The sequence below is a fragment of the Rhodamnia argentea genome, chromosome 2 (assembly GCF_020921035.1).
Source record: "Rhodamnia argentea isolate NSW1041297 chromosome 2, ASM2092103v1, whole genome shotgun sequence".
Classification (NCBI taxonomy): domain Eukaryota; kingdom Viridiplantae; phylum Streptophyta; class Magnoliopsida; order Myrtales; family Myrtaceae; genus Rhodamnia; species Rhodamnia argentea.
The window spans coordinates 29461650-29475194 of NC_063151.1; the positions used below are offsets into that span (position 1 = coordinate 29461650).

The following is a 13545-nucleotide window of genomic DNA, read 5'->3' on the forward strand; positions in this document are numbered from 1 at the left end:
TTAAAAAGCGGAACGAGAACAAGCCTGATTTATTTCTTATACATGATGTATCTATAGCTAATCTGTAGAAGTACAGGCAGAATGGAAAATTACTGAAGAAATATGAAAAACTCGAGTATTTAAATGTCGGTCACCTCCCACGCACAAGAAGCGACAAGATGTCGGTTCATCCAGCCAAGGTACAGAGCCCCGTCTCTCTCCTCTAGTGTATACTTATCGCAGTAACTCGACAGCAAACTCCTGATGGTAGCATTCACAAAGGAGCTTAAAGGGTAAGGACTAAAACCAGCCATGACGAACCTCAATCTCCACTTTCCAAGTAACTCATGACGCTCAACTCTCTCTAGCCCCTCGCATGCAATCAGGTTGACAATATCCCGAGCAAGACAATGCTGCTCGACATTGACCCGCTCCTTTTGCTCCCTTGGCAGAGCCATGTCGATTGATTCGAATATTGCCAAATAGTAGTTAAGTGTCTCAAGGAAACGCGAGAAGAACGGGGCAGTGTTGGTGTTAGATTCTTGCTCAACAAGAGTCACGACTTTCGGGGACAAGCTCTTAGCCATCCTTATAAGCCTATCACGGTGATTCTGTGAACAGACGCTCTCATCCGGTATGTGATGCAACATGAGGGGGAAATTTACAGCTATAGCCTCGCCGGCTTGAATGGGCAGGTGTCCAATTTCAACGTCCGAAGCGGGAACTCCACAAGCATAGAACTGAAATGGCACCCTGCACGCTTTAGCAAGCCTAGACAACCTCTGGCCGACGATTTCCAGGCCTCCTCCACGGGCATAAGCAGATCCTGAATCGTCAATCCCAGTTATTCGGATACAGGGTGGCCCACCGGGCCGTGCCGCCAGAGCCTGGATCAGGGTGATCCACTGGCTTCCCTGAGCAATCTGAAAATCGATTATGTGGATAATGTTTTCATCCTTCATGGCTTCTGCGATTGCTCCGTTCGCCGACACGTACCCAAACTTGAAGTAAGGGCATATTTCATAGAGAATGTGCATGTACGATAGGAGCTCGGCACTAGCAGGCTCTTTGCACTTTAAAGCTTTGTAGATAGAGCTTCCAGAACCCGCCAATCTTGCTATGAGCCCTTCCAACATGTAAGCTGATAATCGCTGAATCGGGTCACCAGAAACTGACACCATCGGGCGTAACTCTGACACCAACCACTCAAATCTAAAGGTGTCGTTGTCTTCGATTGCTTTAGCACAAGCACAGAGAATCTTCTTCAGGTCCCTCCTGGAAATAATCTCCATCAACTCATTCCATGTCTCAGTCTCTTGAGACATCTGGCCAGGTCCAACCAAGAAGTTGACATCACCCGTGTGGGGCATGTCTGAGCTGGGTCCTAGCATGACAGTTTCCAGTTCTCGCACTTTTAGTTCGAGGTCATTCAGATGGTCTTGTGCGCAAGAATCAGGCACCGATGCTCGTTTCGATGTGGGACTTTCATCAGGTGAAAACCTCACGGCTGATGGGGAATCATTCACATGATGAGGTGCACTTCCCGAGGATGATTCAAGTGTACAATTCCCTTGGCTGCTCTCATCGGAGCATGAGAGATGGTCTAAGTTTGTGATCGAAGACCAATGAGAAGACTCGAGCTCTTTCGCGGGCAGGTTGTAGAACCTGTCTGAAGCATCCCATGATCCTGGCTTATATGAAGCTTGCATTAATTACCAGTTCACCGAGTGCTCAAGGACAAAGTTGAGGATTCAAGCAACCGGCAGATCTTCGAGGCACCAATGGTATCAAGCTCAACAGGTAGCGTCACTCTACATATGAAAAGGACCTCGATCAGAACAGCATATGCCGCTTCACTGTGCTCTCATGGAACATCAGATAAGGGACTTTTTCAGCATCAATGGAAAACCGAAGGGGATCTCTTATGGACGAATTCGCATAAGATAATAGAGACCGTGTATGAACCAGCTCATTCGACATCAACGGGTGGCAAAAAGTACAAAATGAACAGAAAATGAGGCAGAATCGTGATGCAACATAAATCTGGCTAAATAAAATAGATTTGCCAACAGAAATCAGAGTTGCTAGTAGAAAAATGAGATAGCTTCGGCGCATTATGTCATCCTCAAAAATAACTATTTGCACCTTAACCTTGGGCAGACTAGAAGTACAAATTGGATCAGATTCACAATTCTTCATTTGCTCAGTTACATGAATTTGCAATCTAACAAGCAAGCACCAAATCACTAATCAGGGTACTAGATCAAGAACTTATGTTTTTTTTTCCCTGCGAAGTTGAAATACTTGAAAGTGATGAAAAGTAAGAGAAAGGCAAATCAATGTCAAAGACACTGCCGAGAGAACAACTTTTCCTTCATGCAGATAATATAAACTTTTGCCAACTATCTACTGCTGAAATAAATATCAAGCTAACCTAAACTTTCCTGTAGCAGCAATAACTGAACAACTGTGTGTGTGTGTGTGAGTTAGAGAGAGAGAGAGACCGCCATTTCTGAAAGCAGAAGACATCAAAAGAACGCCCAAGAACATTCACATCACACTAAAAATAAGCCAATTCAGGCCAAAGCTGAAGAAGCAAAAGATCATGATGAGCTAAAAGAGAGAATGGAACTAAGACCACCACCTAACACGATCCACCAAAATGAGAAAAAGAGAACAGAATGGTCAGAAACTTTACAGTGCACTGGCGAAGCAAAGGCAATTGCAGAACAGTACGGCAGCTCAGAGGTGAAGATGAAACGAAACGAAACGAAATCAAGGTAAGACAGGATTTTGATGGAGACCCAAATCTTTTCTGCAAATATTGAAATCTAATCCGAGCCATCTGCTTCGCTTCGAAGTCCCGCAGGCGCAGCACCAACAGATTCGAGAGAACCGAAGGTGAGAAGACGCAAAGGTGGTCCCCTGCCTGAGAATGATGTTGGCCGTTTTATAACAAGCCCACGTAACTAACCCACCTTGGTTTTTCACAGTATTTTCACCAACGCCGCTTAATTAATAGGGTTCAAATAAAGATTCGTACAAGAAAAACCCTCCATCGTCAAGGGCACTTCTAAGATCTTGAAGAAGGGTGTCATTAGATTCGATAAACTTGAGCAAATTTAGTCTTTTTAAAGACTAGACGTACGGCCTTTAAGGCTTAAAATTGTTAGTTCTTCGGAAACAGGAGTCAAATGGCCTTTTGGTCCCGCCAAGGAAGAATGCAAGAAAATGACAAAAATTTGAGAAAAAAATTTAAAAAAAAAAAATGAAGAAGAAGAAAATCGTAATTTGGGTTTCCAAGATAACAGAGGAAAGATGTCAGTCAGAAGTCAGCCCACCATGTGGTCGGTCCACGCGGTTTTCGCCGAAGCTCGGAACGATATGTCTTCTGCTCCGTTTTCCAGGTCGAATTCAAATTTTCCGTCGGTCCAAGGTCGATCCTCACTCCGTCCCAATTTTTATAATTTCTTTCTTCTTCTTTTTTAACTGATAGGAGGAAAATTTCAAAAAAATTTACTGAAGCTGGACATACATGTCGACACTTCTGCTATATAAATCAACTTTTAATAAGAAATTGATTTTTCTATATTTGCTTCTGAGCAAAGATTCATTTTCCTACTTTTAGAAAGAAGTAAATTTTCTTTATTTCTTCAAGTTACTCCGAAATTATTTTTAAAGCATTTTGCTCTAAAAGTAAAAATAAAAATAAACTTATCTAATCGAATAAATTTTTATTTTAAAAGATAATTCTACTTTAACAATACTTTTAAAATAGAAATTTTATTTTAAATTTTCGTTACGCGTTTCAAGGGCTTGCCCTGTCCCTTCACCGTATTCCCCGTCGACATCAAATTCTGCTCTCCTCGTCAAATCTACAATCCTTCGCCATTTACTCAAATGAAAAGCACTGTTTATTTTTTGGGCTTCCAAATGCATAATAATGTCCACCCAATATAATTCCTTCTGTCATGTCATGGAAGATGACGTGTCCTGATATTTCATGATCACATGAAACGCTCCTTGTATAGTTGAATCTGCCTTTGTTACGATGCTCTAAAGATGGTCTAAGATGGACTTTTAACATTTTGTTTTGCACTGTTGTTGGTCAATTTTTTTTTTTCTTTTTGGTCAAATCTGTTGTTGGTTCGCCATGGTTTTTCTGATAACGTGGTAATTCAGAGGCAATTGTCAAGATTTAATCTAATTCTTTGCTGACTTATTCATTACGTACGGTACAATAACTTTGTAATTATGGAATTAAAGGAATAAGGATGGAATCAAAATCTCGAGGACTGGACGAGTTTGATCTTATTTTCCCGAGGACCGTCATTATCATCTGGTCAAATTTGTATCGACGAATATGTTTACAAATTCTTTAACTATAGTAAGCCATTCAAACTCGATATAATTCTTTTGAGAAATACTATCTGACTTCTTGGAGATCACGTCACACTTTCATATCAATTACCATCCCAAATTAAAAGAAAAAATTTCCATCCTCAAATCCTAAATCGCCACATCCACCCAAAGCACTCAAACCAATTGAAAACCAAAACCTCAAATCAGATGCTAAAATGAGTTTATCACGAGGGCAATTTGGTCTTTTCATTATAAGGTTTTATAAGCAAAAAAGCAGACGTATGCGAGTGGCAACGGGATTAAAAGCGAGGCGTTCTTTTATTTTTTCGTATTTTGTCGATACTTCTTTTTATTTCCAATAGCTTTGAGTGTTGAATGGGAGTCAACTTCAAACCAAAAGAAGCGTGAACGTGGCTCCCGAGAGTGGTCAAATTTCGACGTTCCGTAATTTCTTCGTTTATAAACATGAAAGACATGTATAATGATATTCAATCCTAAACTTTTTAATTTTATAAATTGAGTTCTAAACCTTTTCACGTTTTATCAACCGAGTCTATTCGGCTAATTTTGGTTGGAAACTAATATTTTTTAAAATTTTAAAATTTATTTTTCTATATTTCTTTTATTTTTTTTCTTTGCTTTTCTTTAATTTTTTTAAATATGGTCGGCGAGGCAAACCACATCAACAGCAACCATGCCACGTAGGACGATGGGATACACATCAGCCGTTTTTAGCCAAAAAATGATTGGAGTGAGTCAATTGGCAAAACGTGAAAAGATTAAAGACCGAATTGGCAAAAATTAAAAGGTTTAGGACTTTTTGGATAGTTTTCTCTCCGAAAATCCGAACTAGAATAAACCTTAACTAGGGCAAATCCTTGCCGCCACAGCATAATTACCGGTGGAACATCATCAAAGTATAATCAATTTTATACTTTCTAATCCAATAATAAACAACCCTTTTTATAGCTCATAAAAAACAAGGACCGTCAGCGTGACGTAATCTGACCGTCATATCTTTTTGCCGGTATTTTCATTTGCTTGAGCTTCAACTTTGGACTCATCACGTTTTATTAATCTGAGGAATCTGTCCAAATCCAAGGGAGGGCACGAAAATTCCAAACCCACAATCATGAACCCAAGACCTTTTGGCCCGCATAATCGAGAAATGATTGACAACTTGGCCTCAGAGGCTGAATCCATGCGAAAGATCAAGCGATCAATCAGCTCGAAAGAGAAGTCCGAGATAAAACGAGGGACACGAAGCAAGAGAAAAACCTGCTACTCAACGAAGTCAATGATGGTCGAATCGAAATGGTTGTCCATGTCGATCTCCTCCGGCGATGTCTTGCATAAGGAGTGACGTCGGAATCTGGAAAAGTCAAGCTGGCTATGTGGATGCGGATTCAACCTCTGTCGATTCGGGGACAAGTCTCGGAAAATCAACTAAAGATGAATCTGACCAATGGAATTGAAAAGAAGAAGTTTAATTTCTCCCTCGACGATCTATAATTTTGCCGTGAAAGTTTTCAACTTTGACTTGCAGCTAACGACGAAATCCTATGAATTCTTCAGAAGATTATGCGGCAGCTATCAGAGCGGTAAATTGAACACATGGAATTATAGACGGTGGGGGCCCTCGTTGCCATTGAAGCCGGGTGGGGAATATGTGGGGTCCCCGAGGATGTGGAACAAGACAATTCGAACGAATGGAGCACGATTCGTGTTGTCGGAAGGCAAGTGGCATTTGAAGTCTCATCAAGGTACTTTGACGAACTCAGATGGCAGATGGGATACGATTGAGAGCTAAAGTATTCCTGTTCGTAGATTTACTAATCTTTCTTATTTTCTTTCCGAGTCTCGCCATTTGATTACACGATAGGAGTTCGAGAAGATAGCATCGTTTTATCGCTATCGGCGTTCGCTGTTCCGTTCTAATTCGTTTCATTCGACAACTTAGTTCTTTTTTTTTTTTTCCTGAAAAGCTAAATTGGTTCTTCTTGACTTTTGTCCTAAATGTCAAATGTGCAGTTGGACCCATTGCCAATAGGAGATGGGGTCTCCCATCCACGAGCACAATAAAAGTCACTCAGGCCGTTGTCTTTATGGCGCATTGCGGAAGTCAGACCTTTCTGCAGTATATGGACAAGCAAAAGGAGCTGGAGGTAGCGTCTTTGTATCTGTATTTGTCGTCGTTTTGTTGACTTAGAACAGAGGCTGATGCATTGCCCAGAGAAAGCGATGGAATTATTGTGGATCAGCGAAGGACTTTTTGCACCTCAGGTCGACAGACTAATCAACACGACAAGTCGGGCTTTGTGCAAAGTCAAGCGCGAAACATACGTGAAGCACAAGAGTGGAGTCGGGGACTAAGACTGGAAAGCCAAATCAAAACCAACAAAAGCATCAAGTCACTCCGTTCACTGCGCTTTTACTGTCATGGGCCGGCAAAGATGGTACTGGAAGAGTTTGGGCAGCACGATGCATTTGAATTCGTAGGCCCAAAAAAAGAAAACAACAATTAAAAAGGCATTGATTTCTGGCGCAAAGGAGGAAAAAAAAAGCCGGATTCAGTGGCTAAGTAGCTGCTTTTTCCACTAAGTTTAGAGGTAATTTGCTTCTCAATTAGAGGGAAAGTAAAGAAAGTAAAGAATTCAAATTCCTTGATTGGAATCTTAAACTCACTTTATACTGATATATGATCGTTTGAAATCAGGCACCGCACGAATGGCTTTACCAACATTGAGAGAAGATAGGAGGGGGGCCCCCAAGTGAGGAAGCAAGCATCATAGAAGAATGAGTTCTCCCTTGCGTCAGTAAGCAAGTGGAAAGAACCTAAACATATGCAGGAGAAACTGTCACGCTGGGAAGATTGGTCTAGCAAAGGACGTTTCTCATGGAGCGATGCAAAGTTGTTCCAACATTTATGGTCTCAATTCATATAAACAAAAAGAATCGAATGCGAGTGCCCCGTGCTGTTAACAGTTGAAGAAATTATATATCCGACTGTTATAACAAAGTCACAACCGGTCCTGCTCTGAGGTTAGTACCAGTGCACAAACCATAGACATGATTATCGGTTGAAGATGAAAGAGCAGAAGCAGTTCTCTGCAAAAGTCTTAGGAGTACAAGGAGCTAAAGCTCACTACTAGACTTTCAGCCAGTGCTTTCCCACAAACTCTCTCTTAACGAGGAAATGACACAAGAATACGTGCAATTTCAGCACTGGAACTACTGCAGCAAACTGATCGATTATTCTCATCACAGGTACATACGTTTGGGAGTTAGGGATGTTAGAAGAAAAAGCCGTCATTTATCCAAAAAAAGAAGAAGCTGCAGGTAGATCCTAACATAAACAGAGACCAAACTTACGCCTTTTCTTGCATGTTTTGATCCGCGCAAAATCTTCCAGAATTACACATTAAAACTCCTCCGTTTTTCTTTTGTGTGTACTCATACTAATTGTTTCTTCTGGCCATATGATTAAGCAGTCGATCTACTGTCGCAACGAGGAGGCACACAAAGACAATAGAAGTGCGGATCTTTCATGACACCCGCAAGATGTTACAGACTCTGCCAAGCAAATTGCAAGCAACTCTGTGTCAACAGCATGATTCGATGCATCTTTACCTGTTCTTTTTTGTTTCAGCATCACTTTCACTGAATGATCGATGAGCAAATCGTTCACAGGCTACACTAGAGGGTTCAGGAAAAACCCTTTGTCTTAGAAGAATAGGAGGAACGTCACAGATTAAACCTTCAAGAACGAACAGTGAAGAAGTGGTGAATGTGGTCTAACCAGAGAAGAATCTTTTCCATGACTGCCATGGGAGAAATCCACCTGCAACAAAGTAGCAACAAAGTAACAACAAATGGACGAATACGGAACGAAGCGAGCACCCTAGAATCATGCGAAACCACATCCTTACCACATCCAGGACAGCGGAAATAGTACTTGTCCCTAAGGACAAGCCCCGAGCCGCCACAAACTTCGCATTTTCTCTGGGCTATCTGTCAGTGCAGAAGTAACGGAAATATAAAAGGATGAATCTCATAGAAACATCTGAAAGCCCTGTCTAATGAAATCTCTCATCTTGATTTATAAACCCAAGAGATAAATTCTCACGATTCTTTTGCTGAACTCAATCCCTGCAACCACAAACGGCGTGACACCAGCTGCACAATGCAGTTAGAAAATGGAGTCAACAACCAAAATCGAAGACTACACAGGTCAAAATTGCCATAGAATGTCGAATTATGGATAGTCAGATTGATGAAAAATAGGAACTTGGACCATTCACTACTAAGAAAAACAAGCTAGTTAGATTATTTACTACCATAAGATCTGAGCATATAGACAAACGCTTCACTGATCCTAACACGAGCATTCCTCGGCAATCTCATGGAAGCAACAGCTCTTGATCCTAATGATTGAAGTAGTTCATGTTTAAAAGCACCCATTTTGAGTCTAATACTTTCTCTTACAATGCCGACCTGCGGCAATAAGATGAGGGTTGTTCGTTTGCCTCAGCACAGAACAACTTCCTTTGTCCACATTTAACATTTCATAAGCGTTTATTAGATAGATCGTAGATGAATTTAGCATTTGTAGAACCCTAGAACACGAAATATCACCCATTCTTCTGCTTTCCCGGTCTTTTCTCTCCTTCAATCAGATACTAAGATCGAAGATCAATGAAGCGTACGAGGGTACCTATGGCTCCGACGACTGTTTGCCACGTGACCTCGGCCTGGCCTGGATCTGCCGCGGCCAAAACCCCATCTATGGCGGCGATTCTCCGCTTCGATTTCGCCTTCCCGTTCAAGCGATCGCTTCTACCCTTGCAGATGCCATTGGCGAATGGTTTCGCGTGCCCCGGGACTCTGATTCCACTGAATGATTGACGAATGGTTGAGCTGATTATAGGTGACGAAGAGATTGAGGCTTCCATGTCAAACTAGAGAGAAAGAGAGGGAGAGACTGGAGGCAAAGCTAACGAATCTGGAGGAATCGTTTCGAAACGGGCCACGTCGACGTGATTGGGTCGGGTTCGCGCCAACCACAGATGGGTGTGGGAGATCCATTTTCGGGTGGCTCCTGTTAATTGGATCCCTTTGGACATAAATCTCTTTCTTCTCGAAGAGTTAGCTGTTAACTACGTAAATATCTACATGTCAAAACCTCTCATTAAAGCCCCCTAAACAACCGACCCCACACTTCTTCGGCTGAGAGAGAGAGAGAGACAGAGAGATCGAAGCGGAAGGAGGAAGATGACAAAAACCGCTGCGGTTCAATTATCCAGTAGGGTTTTTGAGTATATTCTCTGTCGGTACTCTCTCTCTCTCTTCCCAAGGCAATGGCGGTTTTCTCTATCTGCGCTTTCATTCCTGCGCTCCGCTCCCAATCAGGTCCCAGCCCGGAGCTGCTTCGGTCTCGCTTCCCTCTGCATTCCCTCTCCCGCGGAACCGAAGAGGGGGTCGACAGGCGAAGCGCCAGCTCCCGGAGGTTCGTGGTCCTGTCCACTCACTCCAATCCCAGGATTCTCAAGGTTAATCGGAAGTCCAGGCACGGGCGGCCTCTGTCGCCCTTTGATAGCGACGACGACGACGAGAGTGTGGAGTTCGATGAGGATGAGGATGAGGATGAGGACGATTGGTCGGATGAGGTGAGTTTTTTTAAGAACTTTTCCTGTTCTAATTTCGAGCATGTGATGCTGGGACTGTTTGTTATCGGTTTGCTTGCTTGCATTATCCGAAAGGAGCTTTCATGGTGCTTGCTTACACTGTCCATAACTATGTGTCTGTTCTTCGAAAATAATGGGTGTACTTTTGATATTGCTCCTCCTGCTCGAATAGCTCAAGCCTCAGTTGATTCTTCTCGGGCAAGCTTTAATGTGGAGCTGACAATTATGCGAGTGTCGTAGTTTCATCAGAGATTGCGTGGCATTTTTCACCTTTCCGAAGTGTTTAATGCTTTGACTCTCCTCCATTTCAGTATAGAGAAGTTAGTGTAGATTCAGGTGAAGCACCAGAAGTATCTTCCAGCATTTTGACCAGCTTTGCCATATTGTTTTGTTTCTCCAAGGAGCTAGGGACCCTGGAGTTGTTCTGGTTGGCCATTAAAAAGACGGGAAAATGAAAATTAAGAAGCGAATAATCCTCCCTATAGTTTGTTGTCTCCTTAGTTATGTCTTAGACGATAAGGAATGATCTCGTTGGCTAAAGTGACCAGGAGGATAAGTGAAAATGTGGTGAATTTAGCGATTCCACTGTAACTCTGTTTGCTTCTGCGAGGACTGGTGACAGTTTATTGCTCTGTGTTCTTAGCTCGACTCAAAATTCTTGCGGAATGGCTAATACTTGAATTGGTAGAAGAAGTGGTTGTGTCTAACTAATTAGAGAGGAGGAGAGCTGTAGGTTTAGTCCGTAGTTAATTGCCAATTCAGGTCTTTTTCACCTTAAGGTTGAGCTGAATCTGCAAAGCTTTTCTTGGTATACCTGGGATGGAAACAATTTTAGAGGAAAAGATAACTAGCTATTAAGCGATGAGATGTTAAATTTAAGTGCTTATTCCGGATCTTGGAATCACAGGAGAGATTTTGTTTTGGGTTTCTAATGCTTTAATCGTGTTGTTGATGTTTTATTTGTGTTTGGTTTGAAAATTTGCTGCATGCAACTAGAAGTTTTTCCGTGTGTCCTTTTTTTGGAGGTATGAAACGATGTTGTTGGGCAGGTACCTGCAGATTGCAGTGGGTGCTTCCTGCCTTGTGTTTGCTTTCGCGAGTCTATATTTGTTGAAGAAATTTTTCTTTTTTTCTGGAGTAATCTGAGTTTAGTTTTGCCATGTCCTCTCAAGGATGAATTTGCAGAAATAGCAGAATATGAAGTGCAAAATAAAGATAAGAAGAAGAAAGGTATGCATGGACACAGTTCAAGCTATATAAACTATCCGGTAGACTAGCAATTCATTATTTTTTTTGCAGACAGGTGGAGACAGCCAAACAAAGGTTGGAGATCTGGTTCCCTGAGTTCTAGGCAGCAGAATGATCACCATGAATATAAGAATCAAGTGAGAAATGCCGTGAATACTTTTCCCACTCCCGACCACAAAAACGAAATTGCTTCCTACAATGTAACTGGAAGGGGAAAGGTGAGTTCTTGCGACACAGGGAACTCTCCAAATGGGTTTTGACTTATTACAAGTGGCAAATCATCTATGTCCTTTTTCTTTTTTGGCTTTTCAGCAGAAAGAAATCAAACCTTGCCAGTGTGGATTTCCTATACTTTCTGAAGAAATAGATTTGGACGTGAGATGGATCCCTCTTCTTGATTACTTGTGCACTTTTGGACTTAAAGAAACACATTTTCTTCAAATGTATGAGAGACACATGCCTTCACTGCAAATAAATGTTGGCTCTGCAAAGGAAAGGTTGGATTACTTGTTGAGCATCGGTGTTAAAAATCGCGATGTCAAAAGAATACTTTTGAGGCAGCCACAGATTTTAGAGTACACAGTGGAGAACAATTTGAAGTCCCATGTTGCGTTTTTGATGGGTCTGGGCATACCAAATTCTCGAATAGGACAGATTATTGCTGCTGCTCCATCCCTGTTTTCATATAGTGTTGAGAATTCATTAAAACCCACAGTTCGCTACTTAGTTGAGGAGGTTGGCATCAAGGAAAAGGACTTAGGTAAAGTGGTGCAGCTGAGCCCTCAAATACTTGTCCAGCGAATCGACGTCTCATGGAATACTCGCTATTTGTTCCTATCAAAGGAATTAGGTGCACCAAGAGACAGTGTAGTGAAAATGGTAACAAAACATCCCCAGCTCCTGCATTACAGCATTGATGATGGACTGCTGCCAAGAATCAATTTCCTGAGGAGTATCGGGATGTGTAACTCTGACATCTTAAAAGTTTTGACTAGCCTTACACAGGTAATATTTTCCCTTCTGATTGCTTTGGACTACTAATTATCCGGCGCCTCACCTGGATTGATCGTTAGTCTTTCTTTTCGAGAACAAAAGAACAATTTTGATTCTGCAAGAGATTAAGTAGCAGTGCTTAATGCCATTTAATAAGGAGAACTCTGTAGTCTATAATTTATTTTTAAGATCTGGATGTTTCTAAAAATTACGATTCTGAACATGTCAATTGTTATCTTAGCAGGTGTTATCTTTGTCATTGGAGGACAATCTTAAACCCAAATACAAGTACTTGATTAATGAACTTCACAACGAAGTGCGTTCTTTAACCAAGTACCCAACATATCTGAGTTTGTCTTTGGACCAGAGAATCCGCCCTCGCCACAGGTTTTTGGTTTCCCTTAAGAAAGCTCCCAATGGCCCATTTCCCTTAAGTTATTTTGTTCCAACAGATGAGTGTTTCTGCGAGCAGCGGGCTGGGACCAGTTTAGAGAAGTATCTGGCATTTCGTCAGAAGCTACTGCTGAAGGATTTTGCAAAGAAATGTGAGAAACAAAGATAGCATGAAGAGAGTATACTAACAGAGATATAGGAAGAACTGAGCGGTCATGCTCTAACATACCCCATTTTTTTTCTGTCGGACTCTAACATCCCCTTGAACTGCTGAATTTTGCAACAACTACTGTGGAAGCCTTGGACTCCTTACCAGTGGATTATCTTTAAGTAAAAGCATAGGTAAGAATGTGTTGCTTCTCTTTTTCTGGGTTTCAGTTTTACATGCCGTAGAATCTTTACTGTGAACTTTGCAGAATTTGCAGCTTCTTTGGGTGCTGATGGGAAATACAAGTGGGGACAGCGAGACAAGAGTTGAAAACTTTCTAATATGAGTTCAATACATATGACTGAGCGGAATCATAGAAACAGATACATGTCTGGTAAATGATCCAGGGTCCCTCATCTTCGAAATGTCTCTCTTTCAAGCAGTTGAATTCTTGAGGTTGGGGCCATCGTCAGGCAATTTCGATGTATGAATTTTGTTTAAGACGATAGTGTTGTAGATAATTGTAAAATTTGAGGAATGCGATGCAAGTTCATGACGTGTTCTGCCTTATAGTATTATCATACCTTCCCTAAATATTTTACATTCAAAATTACAGTGCATCCTCTTTTGCGTGAAGGGTTTCCTTACTGTAACTAGACTGTAAATAGTGTCACGAATGTATACTATGAAAAGAGGACTGATTATTATTCTGAAAACCTGTTGCACCGAGTCCCTTTT

The 13545-nt window shown here is 41.6% G+C and overlaps 3 protein-coding genes across 11 annotated transcripts; 1 reads left to right on the forward strand and 2 right to left on the reverse strand.

The window, feature by feature from the left end:
* LOC115735924 (scarecrow-like protein 21) lies at nt 1-3343 on the reverse strand. 6 transcript variants are annotated; one of them, XM_048273821.1, is made up of 2 exons: nt 3321-3343; nt 1-1790 (listed from the first exon to the last, which is right to left on the reverse strand). In XM_048273821.1, exon 2 carries the CDS (start codon nt 1686-1688, stop codon nt 120-122), a length of 1569 nt encoding a protein of 522 aa, XP_048129778.1. In that variant the 5' UTR covers nt 1689-1790; nt 3321-3343; the 3' UTR covers nt 1-119. The 6 variants fall into 6 exon arrangements, with proteins under 6 accessions (XP_048129778.1, XP_030523267.1, XP_030523258.1 ...); XM_030667407.2 differs by lacking the exon at nt 3321-3343 and adding an exon at nt 2790-3009; XM_030667398.2 differs by lacking the exon at nt 3321-3343 and adding an exon at nt 2784-3009.
* A 4665-nt stretch (nt 3344-8008) lies between these two features.
* On the reverse strand, nt 8009-9494 carry LOC115738047. The gene is made up of 4 exons (XM_030670922.2): nt 9056-9494; nt 8468-8517; nt 8271-8352; nt 8009-8182 (listed from the first exon to the last, which is right to left on the reverse strand). The coding sequence occupies exons 1-4, from the start codon at nt 9291-9293 to the stop codon at nt 8136-8138; spliced, it is 417 nt and encodes a 138-aa protein (XP_030526782.1). The 5' UTR covers nt 9294-9494; the 3' UTR covers nt 8009-8135.
* Nucleotides 9495-9600: 106 nt separating this feature from the next.
* LOC115725789 (transcription termination factor MTERF9, chloroplastic) lies at nt 9601-13375 on the forward strand. Of its 4 annotated transcripts, XM_048273822.1 has the most exons (7): nt 9601-10007; nt 11198-11255; nt 11325-11491; nt 11586-12278; nt 12511-12884; nt 12916-13001; nt 13085-13375. In XM_048273822.1, the coding sequence occupies exons 1-5, from the start codon at nt 9699-9701 to the stop codon at nt 12826-12828; spliced, it is 1545 nt and encodes a 514-aa protein (XP_048129779.1). In that variant the 5' UTR covers nt 9601-9698; the 3' UTR covers nt 12829-12884; nt 12916-13001; nt 13085-13375. The 4 variants fall into 4 exon arrangements, with proteins under 4 accessions (XP_048129779.1, XP_030531013.1, XP_030523321.1 ...); XM_030675153.2 differs by having other exon boundaries at nt 12511-13001; nt 13076-13375; XM_030667461.2 differs by having other exon boundaries at nt 12511-13001.
* The last annotated feature ends 170 nt before the right edge of the window (nt 13376-13545 follow it).

What these genes read in the sequence shown, in the direction of transcription:
- LOC115735924 (XM_048273821.1), bottom strand. Translation starts at nt 1,688, where the DNA reads ATGCAAGCTTCATATAAGCCAGGATCATGGGATGCTTCAGACAGGTTC.
- LOC115738047 (XM_030670922.2), bottom strand. Translation starts at nt 9,293, where the DNA reads ATGGAAGCCTCAATCTCTTCGTCACCTATAATCAGCTCAACCATTCGT. An exon ending in AACAGTCGTCGGAGCCATAG is followed by an intron (nt 8,518 to 9,055) that starts GTACCCTCGTAC and finishes TGCATTGTGCAG; the next exon opens with CTGGTGTCACGCCGTTTGTG. An exon ending in TTGAGTTCAGCAAAAGAATC is followed by an intron (nt 8,353 to 8,467) that starts GTGAGAATTTAT and finishes CTGCACTGACAG; the next exon opens with ATAGCCCAGAGAAAATGCGA.
- LOC115725789 (XM_030675153.2), top strand. Translation starts at nt 9,699, where the DNA reads ATGGCGGTTTTCTCTATCTGCGCTTTCATTCCTGCGCTCCGCTCCCAA. An exon ending in TAAAGATAAGAAGAAGAAAG is followed by an intron (nt 11,256 to 11,324) that starts GTATGCATGGAC and finishes TTTTTTTTGCAG; the next exon opens with ACAGGTGGAGACAGCCAAAC. An exon ending in ATGTAACTGGAAGGGGAAAG is followed by an intron (nt 11,492 to 11,585) that starts GTGAGTTCTTGC and finishes TTGGCTTTTCAG; the next exon opens with CAGAAAGAAATCAAACCTTG.